Source organism: Lipotes vexillifer, unplaced genomic scaffold (genome assembly GCF_000442215.2).
Source record: "Lipotes vexillifer unplaced genomic scaffold, Lipotes_vexillifer_v1.1 scaffold51, whole genome shotgun sequence".
Lineage (NCBI taxonomy): Eukaryota > Metazoa > Chordata > Mammalia > Artiodactyla > Lipotidae > Lipotes > Lipotes vexillifer.
Genome location: NW_006786770.1, coordinates 760,637 through 773,459, shown reverse-complemented (window position 1 = coordinate 773,459; position 12,823 = coordinate 760,637). Strand labels below are relative to the sequence as shown.

At 52.6% G+C, this 12,823-nt stretch overlaps 1 protein-coding gene across 1 annotated transcript; it reads left to right on the top strand.

The window, feature by feature from the left end:
- Nucleotides 1-6,441: 6,441 nt before the first annotated feature.
- CCDC142 (coiled-coil domain containing 142) lies at nt 6,442-12,541 on the top strand. Its single transcript, XM_007459432.1, has 9 exons — nt 6,442-7,504; nt 7,800-7,886; nt 7,966-8,115; nt 8,253-8,383; nt 8,456-8,569; nt 11,291-11,405; nt 11,622-11,799; nt 11,925-12,124; nt 12,285-12,541. Exons 1-9 carry the CDS (start codon nt 6,442-6,444, stop codon nt 12,539-12,541), a joined length of 2,295 nt encoding a protein of 764 aa, XP_007459494.1.
- Nucleotides 12,542-12,823: the final 282 nt, after the last annotated feature.

Sequence of the window (12,823 nt, the reverse complement as noted above, 5' to 3'; positions counted from 1 at the left end):
CCCCTCATCCCACGCAGTCCTGCCCATCCCCCTTATTTGCCTGAGGCAGAAAGCAGCACCACTTGGTGTTGCAATCCCGGCCAGTTCTCTCTGTTTCCCCCTCAGCATGAGAGTGGGTCTGGTCCCTTTACCAGAGCGAGTTGTAGAAGGCAGGAGTGGAGCTCCCAGGCTGCGTCAGGCTGGGATCTGCCTCTCAGAGTCTCCTGGAACACAGCAGCTGCCTCTTCGAAACGCTTCGGTCCCAGAGGAATGAGAAAGAGGAAAGTTTAGGTGTCAGTGGGGTAAGGGAACTTAAAACTGCCCCCTTTCCCAAACTGGCTCCAGTTCCGAGTACCACTGACATTGTGGTAGTAGCTTAACTAGAAAATGTCAATGTAGACCTGATCCCCACCCGATCCCACTCAAATTCCTCTTCTGCTGCCAACCTCAGACCCATTACCTGCAGTCCCATCAAGCCTTTGCCCAGGTGGAAGAGGCCCCGAGGCCAGCCAGGCTGCAAAGTAAGGGCTACCTGGGCATCAGCCAGGGCCCACACCGGCTGACCCGGCCGTTCATGGCGGAATGAGTGATTTCCAAATAACCTGATAAAGACAAAGTCGCCAAAAGTCCAGGTCCTCCCTCAGCACCCGGCCTTGCCCTGACATCCCAGCACAGAGGCCAACTCCCCCACCTACTGGTGGTCCCGGGGGTTGAGCTTCGAGGCCTGGGTGAAGAGGACCACGGCCTTGTGGTGGAAACCATTTTGGGCAAAGCTGGTACCAAACTCTGGGGAGGAGAGAGGGTAGGAAGGTTCAGATGGGGCTATCGCAGGGAGGGATGGGTGAGGAAGGAGAGAGAAAGAATCTCACTCCTGGCTCTGTTGTAAGGCAGCTGCCAGCAATCCTAGAGATGCTTAGGAATGGGAAGCAAAGTCAAGCAGGACTCAAGGCCTCAGCCTTCCCAAATCCTTCTCCTTTGTTTAAACAGTTTGTATCAGGCAACTCATGTAATCCTCATGACAGGTCTGCAAGATGGCATCAGCCCTACTTTCTTGCAGAGGAAACTACCCCGGGTCAGGGTGACAGTGATGGAGCTTGATCCCAGGTCTCTTAATCCTAGGGCCAGAGAACTCCTTCTACTGGTCACTGCCCTCTACCCTTACATTGCGTAACTTCCCAGAGCCCTCCGGCACCCCTTCCACTGGTTCCAGCTGAGGTTCTTCTGCCCTCCTCCTCACCTCTGCCTTATGACTCTGCCTGGAGCTCTCTTCTTTTGGAGTGCTTCCTTCCTCCTAACTCATCTTCTCTTGGGGACCCAAGCTCCTGCCTTGGGGCTCCTGACTCAGTCCCTTTTCTCTGCAGGCACTGGGGGGCCAATCCCCAACCTTGCACAAAGCCAGAGACACAAAGGTACTAGATAGATCCAGTGAGTCCTGTGAGCAGAAAGGAAAGTTAAGGAGGGGCAGGGATGAGGTATGTCCTAGAGTAGTGGGAGGAGAGGGTGGGCAGAGACCATAAAGGGAAGGAAGGGGGCTCTTACGTCTTCCTCGCAACACTGTCCCTGAGCTGGTTCCCAGAGCTGGACGGGGGGCTCCCATCCCCATCTGCAATGCCTCAGCCTGGAAGGAAGGTGAATAGGTGCAGTGTTGGGATCTCTTGCTTTTCCAGCCCTCACCTCCTGGTACCTGGTGCTCTTGGTACCTGCCTGTAGACATTCGCGTTGGACTCCCCACCATCCTGCTCCAAACGCTCCCTTCGCTTCCGATCCTTTTGTCATGACGCTGTAATGACAATGACAAGGAAGAGGAAGATGTTTGTTTTTGTTTTGTTTTGTTTTGTTTTGTTTTGCAGTACGCGGGCCTCTCACTGTTGTGGCCTCTCCCTTTGCGGAGCACAGGCTCCAGACGCGCAGGCTCAGCGGCCATGGCTAACGGGCCCAGCCGCTCCGCGGCATGTGGGATCCTTCCAGACCGGGGCACGAACCCGCGTTCCCTGCATCGGCAGGCGGACTCTCAACCACTGTGCCACCAGGGAAGCCCAGGAAGATGTATTTTGAGCACTATACTTAAACACCCACACACATACACACACACAATTTGTATCCTGAGACCAATTCTTCATGTGGACAATATATATGGTACCGTACTAAGAGCTTTGCATACACTATCTCATTTAATCCTTGCAGCTCTATGAGGTAGGTTTTGTTGTCATCCTCATTTTACAGGTGAAAAAGCAGATAAGACAGTCATCAGGCAGAGGGCTCATAGTAAGGAGGCAGATTCCAGCCCAGACAGCATAGTGTGACTCCAGAACCACTGCACCAAATGGCCTCCAGGAGACCCTCCAGTCCCTGAGCCCCGTGGAGCCCCCTGGCCATCTAGAGTTCTCTCTTCTTCCCTCCCCCAAGTCCCTCTGGGCCCCCACTCCTTCTGCCCTCCAGCTACCTCCTTTTTGACTCATTTCTCTCTGCTTTCCGTTTCATGCACTCCTGCTCAGACACCAGCTCCTCAGCCAGGCGGTTGGCTTCCTGGAAGAGGAAGGGCAGGTGGCAGGAAAAGAGAGAGAGAAAGTGAAAGGGAGGTAAGCAGTATGAACGAATCTTGAAAGATCCAGATTAGGAGAGAATATAGACATGGGAATCTGGGGACTGGGAGAACTAGAGTCTCACCTCTTCAGCCAGCAGGAGCCTCTGCAGCATGGCCACCTGAAGCAGGTTGTCTGAGTCACTGAGGCAGGATGCTGAGGCAGAAGGGCTTTGAGGGCAGGGCTTAGACCCTAGTGGAGGGTATAGGAAGGACTTTTGGAGACTACAGTAGGTGCCCAGTCTCTCAGCCTCCTTGGCCCTGTCATTCTGTCCAGTAGTTTCCCCCTCATAACAGAAATGGTCCGGAGGGAATCTGTCAGGAGGGAGAAAGAGAAGGGAAAGAAAGAACGTGAGAGAGGAGCATCTGAAAGCCAGCCCCCTCCACCAGGGTACCAGCCTTAATCCCTGGGCCTGGCCCCTGCACTCCCCACCATGGTGCCACAGCTGCAGCCGCCTGCCGCACCCACCCACACGGATCTGACGCAGGCCCTGGGGATCATTCTCCACAAGCCGTCGAAAAAAATTCTCTATGTCTTGGGAGGGGGCGGGGAGGGGACATTAGGTTGGTGGTGTGGGGAACTCTGGGAGACAGCAAGGAGCTTGGCTGGGTTGACCCCTCCACCACGGCAACCACTAACCAGCCACCCAGCCTGGAAAACCTTACTGGCCGACCTCTCCCTGCTCAGCACCTCAAAACATGCTGCTCCTGACTTTCACATGTATCACCTGCCTTCACTAACTCTCCTGCCTTCCCAAGAGCTGAGGGTGGCATTCAGTCCAGGCTTCTCTGACATCCTGCCATTAGGTCAGCCACACTGATGCCCCTGAAATGGAGCCCTCTTACCTGCTCTTCCAGTGGTGTCCCCTGCCATATCCTTGAATATGTACACCCTCATACAGTCCACCTGGAGTTACCTCAACACCTAAATGAGTGCCACAGTTCCTGGCTGGCCTCTCCCCGGCACTTTATCTGTTTCTCCCCCAAACCAAGCTCTCAGCAATTACTCCCCTACTCAGAATTTTCCAGTAATTCCCCACTGCCAGGGCCACAGGCAGAATTGAGTCCAGCCTGGGATTCGGAGCCTTCCAAAAAGCTCCCTGGCTGACCTTTCCAGTTTTCCCTTGCAATCCTCTCCTACTTAGCTGCCGTCCTCCCTCTGCCACCAGGCTTCTTCCAGCCTTGGGGTCTTCCCCCAGCTGTCCTCAAATCCCTCCTGGCTCTGAGCTTCTTTCTCACCACAACTTGCCTCACCTTCAAGAGTTCAAATTCCATCTCCCCTTTCATTTCCAGTTATCTCTGCCCTCACTCAACCAAGCTGCATTAACATAGCCTATGTTATATAATTTAAAACCTTATTATTCATTGCTTTTTATTGCTCTCTTAATTAGCCAGGTAGCATAGAACCGGAGAGAACACTGTCCTGGAGCACAGCTGCTTGCATCTTAGTTCTGGCTCTACCACTACTGGGCTGTCTGATTTTGGACAAGTCATTTAACCTCTCTGGACCTCAGCTTCCTCATTCACGAAATGAGGCAAGACTCTTCAAGCCTTGGCCTGTACATTCTGTGGTTCTAATGAGGATTGTTTCCTTAGTTAGTGTAAGCCATCTTTAAAAACAAACAAAAAAAGGACTGCCTTGATCTTCTATCTCTCCCCAAAACATGGTCTATACTACTCTCTTAATTCACTACCTGGCCACACATGATCTGACCACCAAATCTCTTCATGAAATCATCTCCTACCCTCTCGCCCTCCTCCAACTGCAGTGGTCTCCTTTGAAGTTCCTACAATACACCAAGTGTACTCCCATTTCAGGGCTTTTGTATTTGCTATTTCATCTGCTTGGAATGCTCTTTACGCAGTGAATGGCTCACTCCTTCATCCCCTTCAGATCCCTGATTAAATCTTCTGAGGGAGGACTTCTCTGACCACTCCCTTTAAAAAGCAAAACCTCTCAGTTCCATTCAGTGTTCCCTATCCTCCTTCTTGCTTTACTTTTCTTTGCACTTCTCATATTTGACATACTATATCATTTATTTGTTGACTGGCTGCCCCCACTAGACACTGCTAATTCACTGACTATAGGGATTTTTGTCTGTTTGGTTTACTGCTTTCTTCCCAGTGCCTAAAACAGTGTTCAGTACACAGTTGGTGCTCAATAAGTGTGTGCTGAATGAGCAAAGGCAGAGAGATGGGTGAGGAGGCTACTGTAATAGAGATGCATCCAGGAGCTGTGCCTGACGAACACTGTGTGATCCAGTGAGTTTGCACTTTGTCCTGTTAGTGGTGGAAGTGGATCTAATCTGGGAAGTGAAATGCTCAAATGAAATTGTACTGGGGAAAGAGATGAGTCTAGGGGTGAAATGTTTAGTTAGCAGGTCATTAGAACCGTTCAGGCCAGAAAGATTGAGTTCTTGAACTAAGGTAGTGGCAGCAGAAGTAGGAATGGAAATAATGGATTTGATAGAAGAGACACTTCAGAAGTAGATTTTGTGACTGACTACACAGGTGAGGTAAAGAAAAGGGGAGGAATATGTAGAATGATTCTCAGATTTCTGAATTAAGCAACTGGATGGAAGTTTGTGTTATTAACCAAGATTAAGATGAGAGGAAATGCAACAAATTTGCAAAGATGATGAATTAACTTCTGGACTTGTTGAGTTTGGTTTTAGAGATAACCAGGTAGCAGTTGGAAGTATAGCTTTTCAGTGCTCCCAAATCTGATCCTCTCCCTCACTCTATAACCCTACCACCTCCTTCAGGACATCCAAATCCATGTGCCAGACCAGGACTTTCAAACCACTTGCTGCCCTCTTGCTCGCCTGTTCTCTCAAACCCATAACTAAGGTCTCACTTTAGTGACGTTCTCTTAACGTTTCCTTGCTTTAGTGTCTTTGCTCACATTGTTCCCTCTGTTCATAATATCTTTCCCCAAGCAAATCCTACCCACTCCCCAATCCTCAACTAAGAGACCCTCGTCTGCCCGATCCTGCCCACTTCAAGCATTTATCACCGTTGAGTCGTCCCCGCCCCCTCCACTTGCGTTGTTTCTCGGCAGTAGGGCCCACAGTTACGCCTCTCCAAAGCCCTGGTGGAGCCCCGCGCAGCGCCGGGCCGGGGCAGGGCTCAACACGGAAGGTTGAAAAGAGGCGTGACCGTAAAGGGAACGGGCAGAAGAGCAGCTAAGAGTTATGTTTTGTTTTGTTTTTTTGGCCGCGCCGCGAGGCTTGCGGAATCTTAGTTCCCAGACCAGGTACTGATCCCTGGCCTCGGCAGTGAAAGCGCACAGTCCTAACCCCTGGATCACCAAGAAATTCTCAAGGAGTCCTTTTTACCTCGTCGCCGTAGTCCTCAGGACCGAATTCCTTGCAGAATTTGGAGACAGCAGCGACCCCCAGCGGGCAGCCGGGCCGCAGAGGACAGTCTATAGGAAAGGAAGGCGGCGGCGCGTCTGGGGGCCTCGGGGTAGGTGAGCTGGAGCCCTCTGCCCATCGCGTGAAGCACAAAATCCTACTGAAAACAGATCTAATTGGGGCTGCCCCAGTCTTCCTGGACCCCCTCCGGTCTTGTCTCACCTGCTTACCTAGCTTGACCAGTCCCACAGTCTTCGGAGTCGGCGCCATCCCCGTCAACAGTGACCCGAAAGTGAAAGTCTGGCATTCCACACCGGCCGAAGGGCAGAGTAGGACAGAGTAGGCAGCCATCTTTGTTGGGGGCAGAAGCCTCCGCTTACGGAGCGCGAGAGAGTGCATGACGGTCCCGGCGGCTCCCGGACCAGAGATGACGGCTCCGGGGATGGGGCGGAGCCCCGGCTGCGGCAGGCGTTGGGCGGTACGGGGAGGTGGGAATCGTTAGCTTCGTTCCGGACAAGCTGTCCCATGGCCCAAGCGTCTCGCTCTGGTGGCCTTCTGCCTCCGCTGGCTACCGTGCCGCCGTTACGGGCGCAGCCCGGGGGCGCTGAGGAGGAGCAGTGGCAGAGAAAGCGGGCAGGCGCTCTCCGCCGGGACGTTCGTGGCTGGCTGCGGCTGCCGGTTGCCCGAAGCATCCCCTGCCTGGACCCACGTCCCGGCGGAGCTCCGAGAGGGCAGCCGTGGTGGGCGGTGCCGGCGGACGCAGGAGAGCACTGTGTGGCTGGCGGTGTGGACTGGGGGCGGGAGCCGGCAGCTGGCGGCCAGACCCCTCCAGCGCTGCAGCGTCTCCGGGCGGTGTTGCTTCGGCTGCACCACGAGCGGCAGGAGCTCCTCCACGCACAGGACTGCGCCCGCCACCTACAGGCGACCGTGCGCCTCCTGAGGATCCTGAGTCCCGGCGCTCCATCCCCCGGCCACTTGCCTCAGCTGTGCCGTGACCTGCTGGGGCACCCTTCCGGAGGCGCGGTCCTCCGAAGCGGCCTTCAGGAGACACCCGAGCCGCTACTCCTGGCACGATCCGTCGGACTAGCCGCCCAGCGCCTGGATGCTACTATCGAGATGCAGCTTCGGGCTCTGGGCCAGGCGCCCGCCAGCCCGGGCCTATCGTCCCAAATCGCCGACCTGCTGCTGGCACTTCCCGCCTACCACCAGCTGCAGGGAAAAGCCTTGAGCTACGTTCCAGGGGCAGCGCGCCCTTATCCCCCGGCCCGTGTGCTCCGCCTCCTGACGGGGGAGCGGGGTTGCCAGGTGGCAGGTTGGCTGGATGAGGCGCTCAGGGGATCTGACTTGAGGGACCAGCTCCGCAGGCGGTGCCAAGAGGAGCGGGAGCTGCTGCCAGGGCTACTGGGCCTGATGGGGGGCGTGACGGGTTCAGCCAGCAGTGGACTGGGGCTTGGAGGGGCTGGGGCCCTGTGGAGCCAGTACTGGACCATGCTGTGGGCAGCCTGTGCTCAGAGTCTGGAACTAAGTCTAGGACCCTGGAGGGACCCCAGGGCAGCGGCACAACAGCTGAGTCAGGCACTGGGTCAGGGTGAGTGATGGGCCTGGGTGGGTGTTTGGGAAGGCTGGGATCTCTTCTGTATTCACCTCACTCACTTGCCACCTGACTACAAAAACAGGCTCTTAAGAATGAACATACCCCACCCCACCCCACCCCACCCCCGGGGATTCAGGCTATAGCTTCTGGGCTTTCAAGGAAAAGTCTTGCTTTCCATGCCAGCCTTGAGTCTTGGGGGAAGCCTCCCCTCTTCCCCCATTATTGAGTGGGGGCAGTGTTGGGCAAAAGAGGGACCCTATTTTCAGGCTCCAGTCATTTCTCCCACTAGCATCACTGCCTCAGGAGTGTGAGAAGGAGCTGGCTTCTTTGTGTCACAACCTAATTCATCAGTCTCTTATCTGGAGCTGGAATCAAGGTGAGAAGGAAGGAGCTATGGCAGTGACACAAGCCCCAGACTGCTCCTTCCTTATCAAACCATACACCCTCATCTTCAGGCTTCTGCCAGGCCTTGGCATCTGCTAGTGGAAATCAGAGCAGCCTTGCCTCATCCTCTCATACCACTGAACTTTTGCAACAGCTCTTCCCTCCTCTCTTGGATGCCCTTCGAGAACCCAGGTCAGGACTGCTCCTCTGCCGGCCACCAGGTGAGACAAGGTATTGGGGATGGGGGGATAAGAGAACAGCTGAGGATATCTCCTTTATTCCTTAATCTGTTCTGAAGCCTGCCTCCTCCCAAAGGTGTTCTGTGGCCCTTCAGATACTCTGTCCCTCCTCTCCCCAGGTCCTGCCCCCCTTGCCCTGGCGCTCTGTACCCTGCAGACCATCTTGCTCTGGTTTTGGGGCAGAACTCAGCAGCATCTGGCAGCGTGGGCCCCAGGTTCCTTCCTGCTCCTGATCCAGAAGGATTTACCTGTGAGTAGCTAGGGAATAGGGAGGGGAGCATCCCGGGCTGGGCTTGGATCTCACTCCCTGTTTCTGCCAAAGCCTCTATTATATGAGGCAGAAGCTTTGTCTAGCCTGGCCTCAGAGGAAAGCTTGGCCCTGGAGGTGGAGCAGCAGCTGGCCCTGGAGATCCAGAAGCTGACTGCACAGATCCAGGTAAGGAGAGCAGGAGACCTGACAGGGGCCAGCTTTAGGGTTGGTGGGGAGGTTGTGGTGGTGGTAGAACAACTCAGTGCCTTGGAATCGCCGCTAAATTTATCTTTTCTTGCTCTTCACTTCTTGTCCTCTCTTTATTATGGAAAATTTCAAAAAAATACAAAAGTAGAGAGAAGAGTATAATGGACCCCCATATTCCTACCACTGAGGCTTTAATACTCATCAACTCATGGTCAGTTTTACTTCACTTATATATCCCACCCCCATCTCCCATGTCAGGCTCTCATTTTGTGATGTTAACAGCCACTGATGATTGATGATCATTGTCTATATCCGTTATTTCATTAGAGGGTGCAAGGTGGTGACATTCCAATTCTATCATTCCTTCTTCATTATTAGTTGGATTACCCTTATAAAGTGAAACTTGCCCTCATAAATTACTTGGTTACTTTGAGGTTTAATTTGTAGAGAAACAGCAAGATAAATGATTGACTTTTCCTTTTATTTACTAGTTTTTGATATGTTTCTCCTGTTTTCTAAAACTATAATTTGTATTTTTATTAAAACTGAAATAAAATATTATTTTAGAAGGCTTCTAATGAAAAAATAGCACTTTAATTGCCCCTCCCCAACTTCGATTTCTGATCCTTGTTCCACAGTGGTAACTTTCATCCACTCTTGGCTGTTTCTTCTAATATTTTCCTATTTTCTTCTAAATTTATGAATTAAGCTATTATACTTCTAACTTTTCCCCATTTTACACAGTGTCTGTTCCTACTATGGATGATGTCCTCTGCTTTTTGTTTTCTCTTCCTGCCCAAATGTCTACTCTTTGCTCTGAATAGGGGCATGGCTGTAGAGTTCAGTCCCTGTCCCTCTCCTCCTTTTCTCTCTGCATTCCACAGTGCCTTGGTGCTGTAGACCACCCCCACCCCCCCAGTTTAGCCCTAGTCCACCATCTGCATCTGCCTGTTGGGCATTTATACCTCAATTTACTGCTGCCTCTTTCAACTCAACATGTCCCAGAACAGGTTTTTCATGAGTAGGGTGGACAGTGACGGTTGTGGGAGCTCTGGGAAGGGAAGGCCTTGGTGGACACATGATAACAGAAGCCCTTTACAGGGTCTATGGCTCAAGCTGGTGGCTGGGCAGCCTCAGAGGAGCAGCAGGGGTTACTGGATGTGGGTAGTTCATAGTTCCTTGGGGGAGTACTGGCGAGATGGTCTGACCAAAGCAGAAGCTCCGTGTGTGTGTGTGTGTGTGTGTACATAAACATACACTTGCCCTAGCATGTGCATCTCAAGGGTGGGGGTGGAGGATTGTGAAGGAGTAGGTTGTCATCAAGTTGTGGAGGGCACTGAACACCAGCCCACAGATTTTGGACTGTATCTCATAAGTGATAGGGAGCCATTGTAAGAGCAGGAGGGGAACAGTGAAGACAGTGATAGAGTTTGATCCAGCTATAGTGGTCAGGATAGAAGGGAGGTGGGGAGACATAATATGAGAAGGGTCCAGCTCTTGGTAGTTGCAGTGAGAACAGAGCAAAAGGGGCAGGGACAGTGTGCTCATCATGTGAACCAAACACTGTTCAAAGCAGTTTCATGCCTTGCTTCTCTGCCTGATGACTGCACTATTGGGCATCTGCTCTGGGCATTCTACCACATACAGCACTGGGATGAAAAAGAAGAATCAGATGTGAGTTTTCTCCTCAGCAGGACTGTAATGTCCCACAGAAAAAACTGTCCCATGGTGTGACCTTGTATTTTCCAAGTGTTGAGTGCAGAATTTCCTAACAAATGTCAGTTGACAAAAGGGTAATTTCTTTTGTTATATATAAGGAAGAAGGGGGTTCTGGTGTTTGGGATAAGAGAAGAAGAGTTTAGATTTAGACTTGGTGGGAGAGAGCCCATGTATCAGGAGCCACATGGGCTCTCTCCCACCAAGTCTGGCCCCCGCCAGGTCCTTTCCTCTCTTCAGGTTCTCAGGCATACAGTCACCTTTTCCTTAGACCTGCCACTACACACCCCTCTTCTTGGGTTCTTCTCTTAGATGGGCTGTAGAGACCCCTCCTTTTTGCTGTCTTCTCCCCCTCCAAAAACAAAACCTATCAAACCAAAGAAACCAAACCAGCACATGGGCCTTTTCTTGCTTTGTGGGTTACAATGCTCTAGAGAAATGGAAGTGGCTATAAAGAATACTCAGTGTGAGGACATTCCAAAGGTTCCTGAATCTTAGAAACTTATATTCATTGCTCCTGGTCTACACACAGTTCTTACCTTCCTTTTATAGATGACAGACAGAAGATCATACAATTCTCTTTTCTTTCTTCAGCCTCTGCCTGTCTGCAGATCATGCAGACCTCTCTCTAGCATCTGCTTTTGAACACTGGCAGTGGTGAGGGTGTCTCCCTTTTTTTTTCCTATTAACGTTCCTATGGAACAAAATTAACATGGAGGATTGCCATCCTCTGAACCAAGCTGAGGAGAGCAGGGTAATCTTAGGGCAACTGTCCATAATCTTTTCTCGGTCCAGACCTCTTGGAAAATCCAATAAAAGCTATAGTATCTCCCCTCAGAAAATGCCCAAGCCCATACAATTATGCATATAATTCTGTTCTGGGGCTTTATGGATGCCAGGTTAAACACCTCAGATTTAGAAGAGCATATAACTTGACAAGTCCCTCAGAGATAAGCCCCTTTTACTTTCTCCTTATCCCCGCAGCTGCTGCCTGAAGAGTCACTAAGTCTCTTTTTCCAAGAATGTCATAAACGAGCCACACAGGACTTCGAACTCCACATGCCACGGGGTCGGTACTGGCGGCATCGCCTCTGTCCTGGTAAGTCCTCATCCCAGTGTTCCCTTCCAGGCTTCTCAGGGGGTAACAGTGTCCTGGCCCCTCCAAATCCTGGCTCCACTCCTCTGTCTCCATCCTGTCCTCACCTTCTGTGTCCCCCTCACCCTGAAATCCTACCCTCTTCCCCCAAATGCTCCATTAGGGGCTTGATGGATCTCCCTAGCCTCATATCCTGTCCTTTCTCTTCTCTCACTCCAGAACTTCCCAGCATTCCTAGTGAGTATGCTGGGTTGGTGGTCCGCAGGGTACTGGAGCCTGTGTTGCAAGGACTGCAAGGACTGCCACACCAAGCCCAGACCCCTGCCCTCAGCCTGGCGCTGACTGCCATCCTGGGTGCCTGGCTTGACCACATCCTCACCCACGGGATCCGGTTCAGGTGGGGAGAAAAGGAGGCCGTGGCAGGGGGATGAATGGAACTGAAAAAAAGGGAGGGGATGGGTGGGGCAGAGCCGTCCGGAGAGGCAGGAGGGTCAGGTGGCCACACTGTACCTTGGCCTTCAGCCTGCAGGGGGCGCTGCAGCTCAGACAAGACTTTGGAGTGGTCAGGGAGTTGCTGGAGGAGGAGCAGTGGGGCCTGTCCCCAGAACTTCGCCAGACTCTGTTCAGGCTCAGCATCTTCCAGCGGCTGGATGGGGCCCTGCTGTGTCTGTTGCAGCAGCCCCTGCCCAAGACTCAAGTCCACAGGGGGCCTCCCTGTTGCTGTGAGTCACTCTCCCTCCCCAACTCCAGGCTGTCTTTGCCCCTAGCTCATAACTTTATGTGCCGCATCTCCCATCCTCATCATTGATCTGGCTTCTGTGTGTGCCCCCCTCCCCCCCACACACACCGCCAGCCACCTGCCTTACACTCCTGCCTTACCAGGTGCATGTAATGAGGTCCAGACCATGGAATTGCCCAGCAGCAGCCTCAACAGCCTGGAGAGCTTGGAGCCCCCTCTTCGACCTGGAGCACTCCCAGCCCAGACAGCTCAGCTGCTAAGCACACTGTGGGTAGAAGGACCTAGCCCTGAGGCTTACCTGGTAGGAAATCAGCAGGCCTGGCTTGCCCTGAGGCAGCACCAGCATCCCCGCAGGCACTTACCTTTTCTTTCCTGCCTGAGGACCAGTTCTGAATCCTAAGGACCCTAATCAGAGCCCGTCAGAACTCCCTATCTCTGTCTGAAAAAGCCCAGACATTTAGAAATGCATATTAAAAAAGCCTAATTGGGAGCTTGGAAGAAAGCATACTTGAGAACCACAAGCTACACAGAGCTTGGACTTAGAAACCTGGAGGTCAGCATCGTTGGGAGGCTTGGGCTTAGTTCCCCATCAGTGAAGACATCTCAGAGCTAGACACTAGCAGTAAGGGGCTAGATGCTGGGAGTAAGGCTTTAGGGTTGGATCCCAGGGGAAAGGGAAAGA

What these genes read in the sequence shown, in the direction of transcription:
- CCDC142 (XM_007459432.1), top strand. Translation starts at nt 6,442, where the DNA reads ATGGCCCAAGCGTCTCGCTCTGGTGGCCTTCTGCCTCCGCTGGCTACC. An exon ending in TATCTGGAGCTGGAATCAAG is followed by an intron (nt 7,887 to 7,965) that starts GTGAGAAGGAAG and finishes CCTCATCTTCAG; the next exon opens with GCTTCTGCCAGGCCTTGGCA. An exon ending in GCGGCATCGCCTCTGTCCTG is followed by an intron (nt 11,406 to 11,621) that starts GTAAGTCCTCAT and finishes CTCTCACTCCAG; the next exon opens with AACTTCCCAGCATTCCTAGT.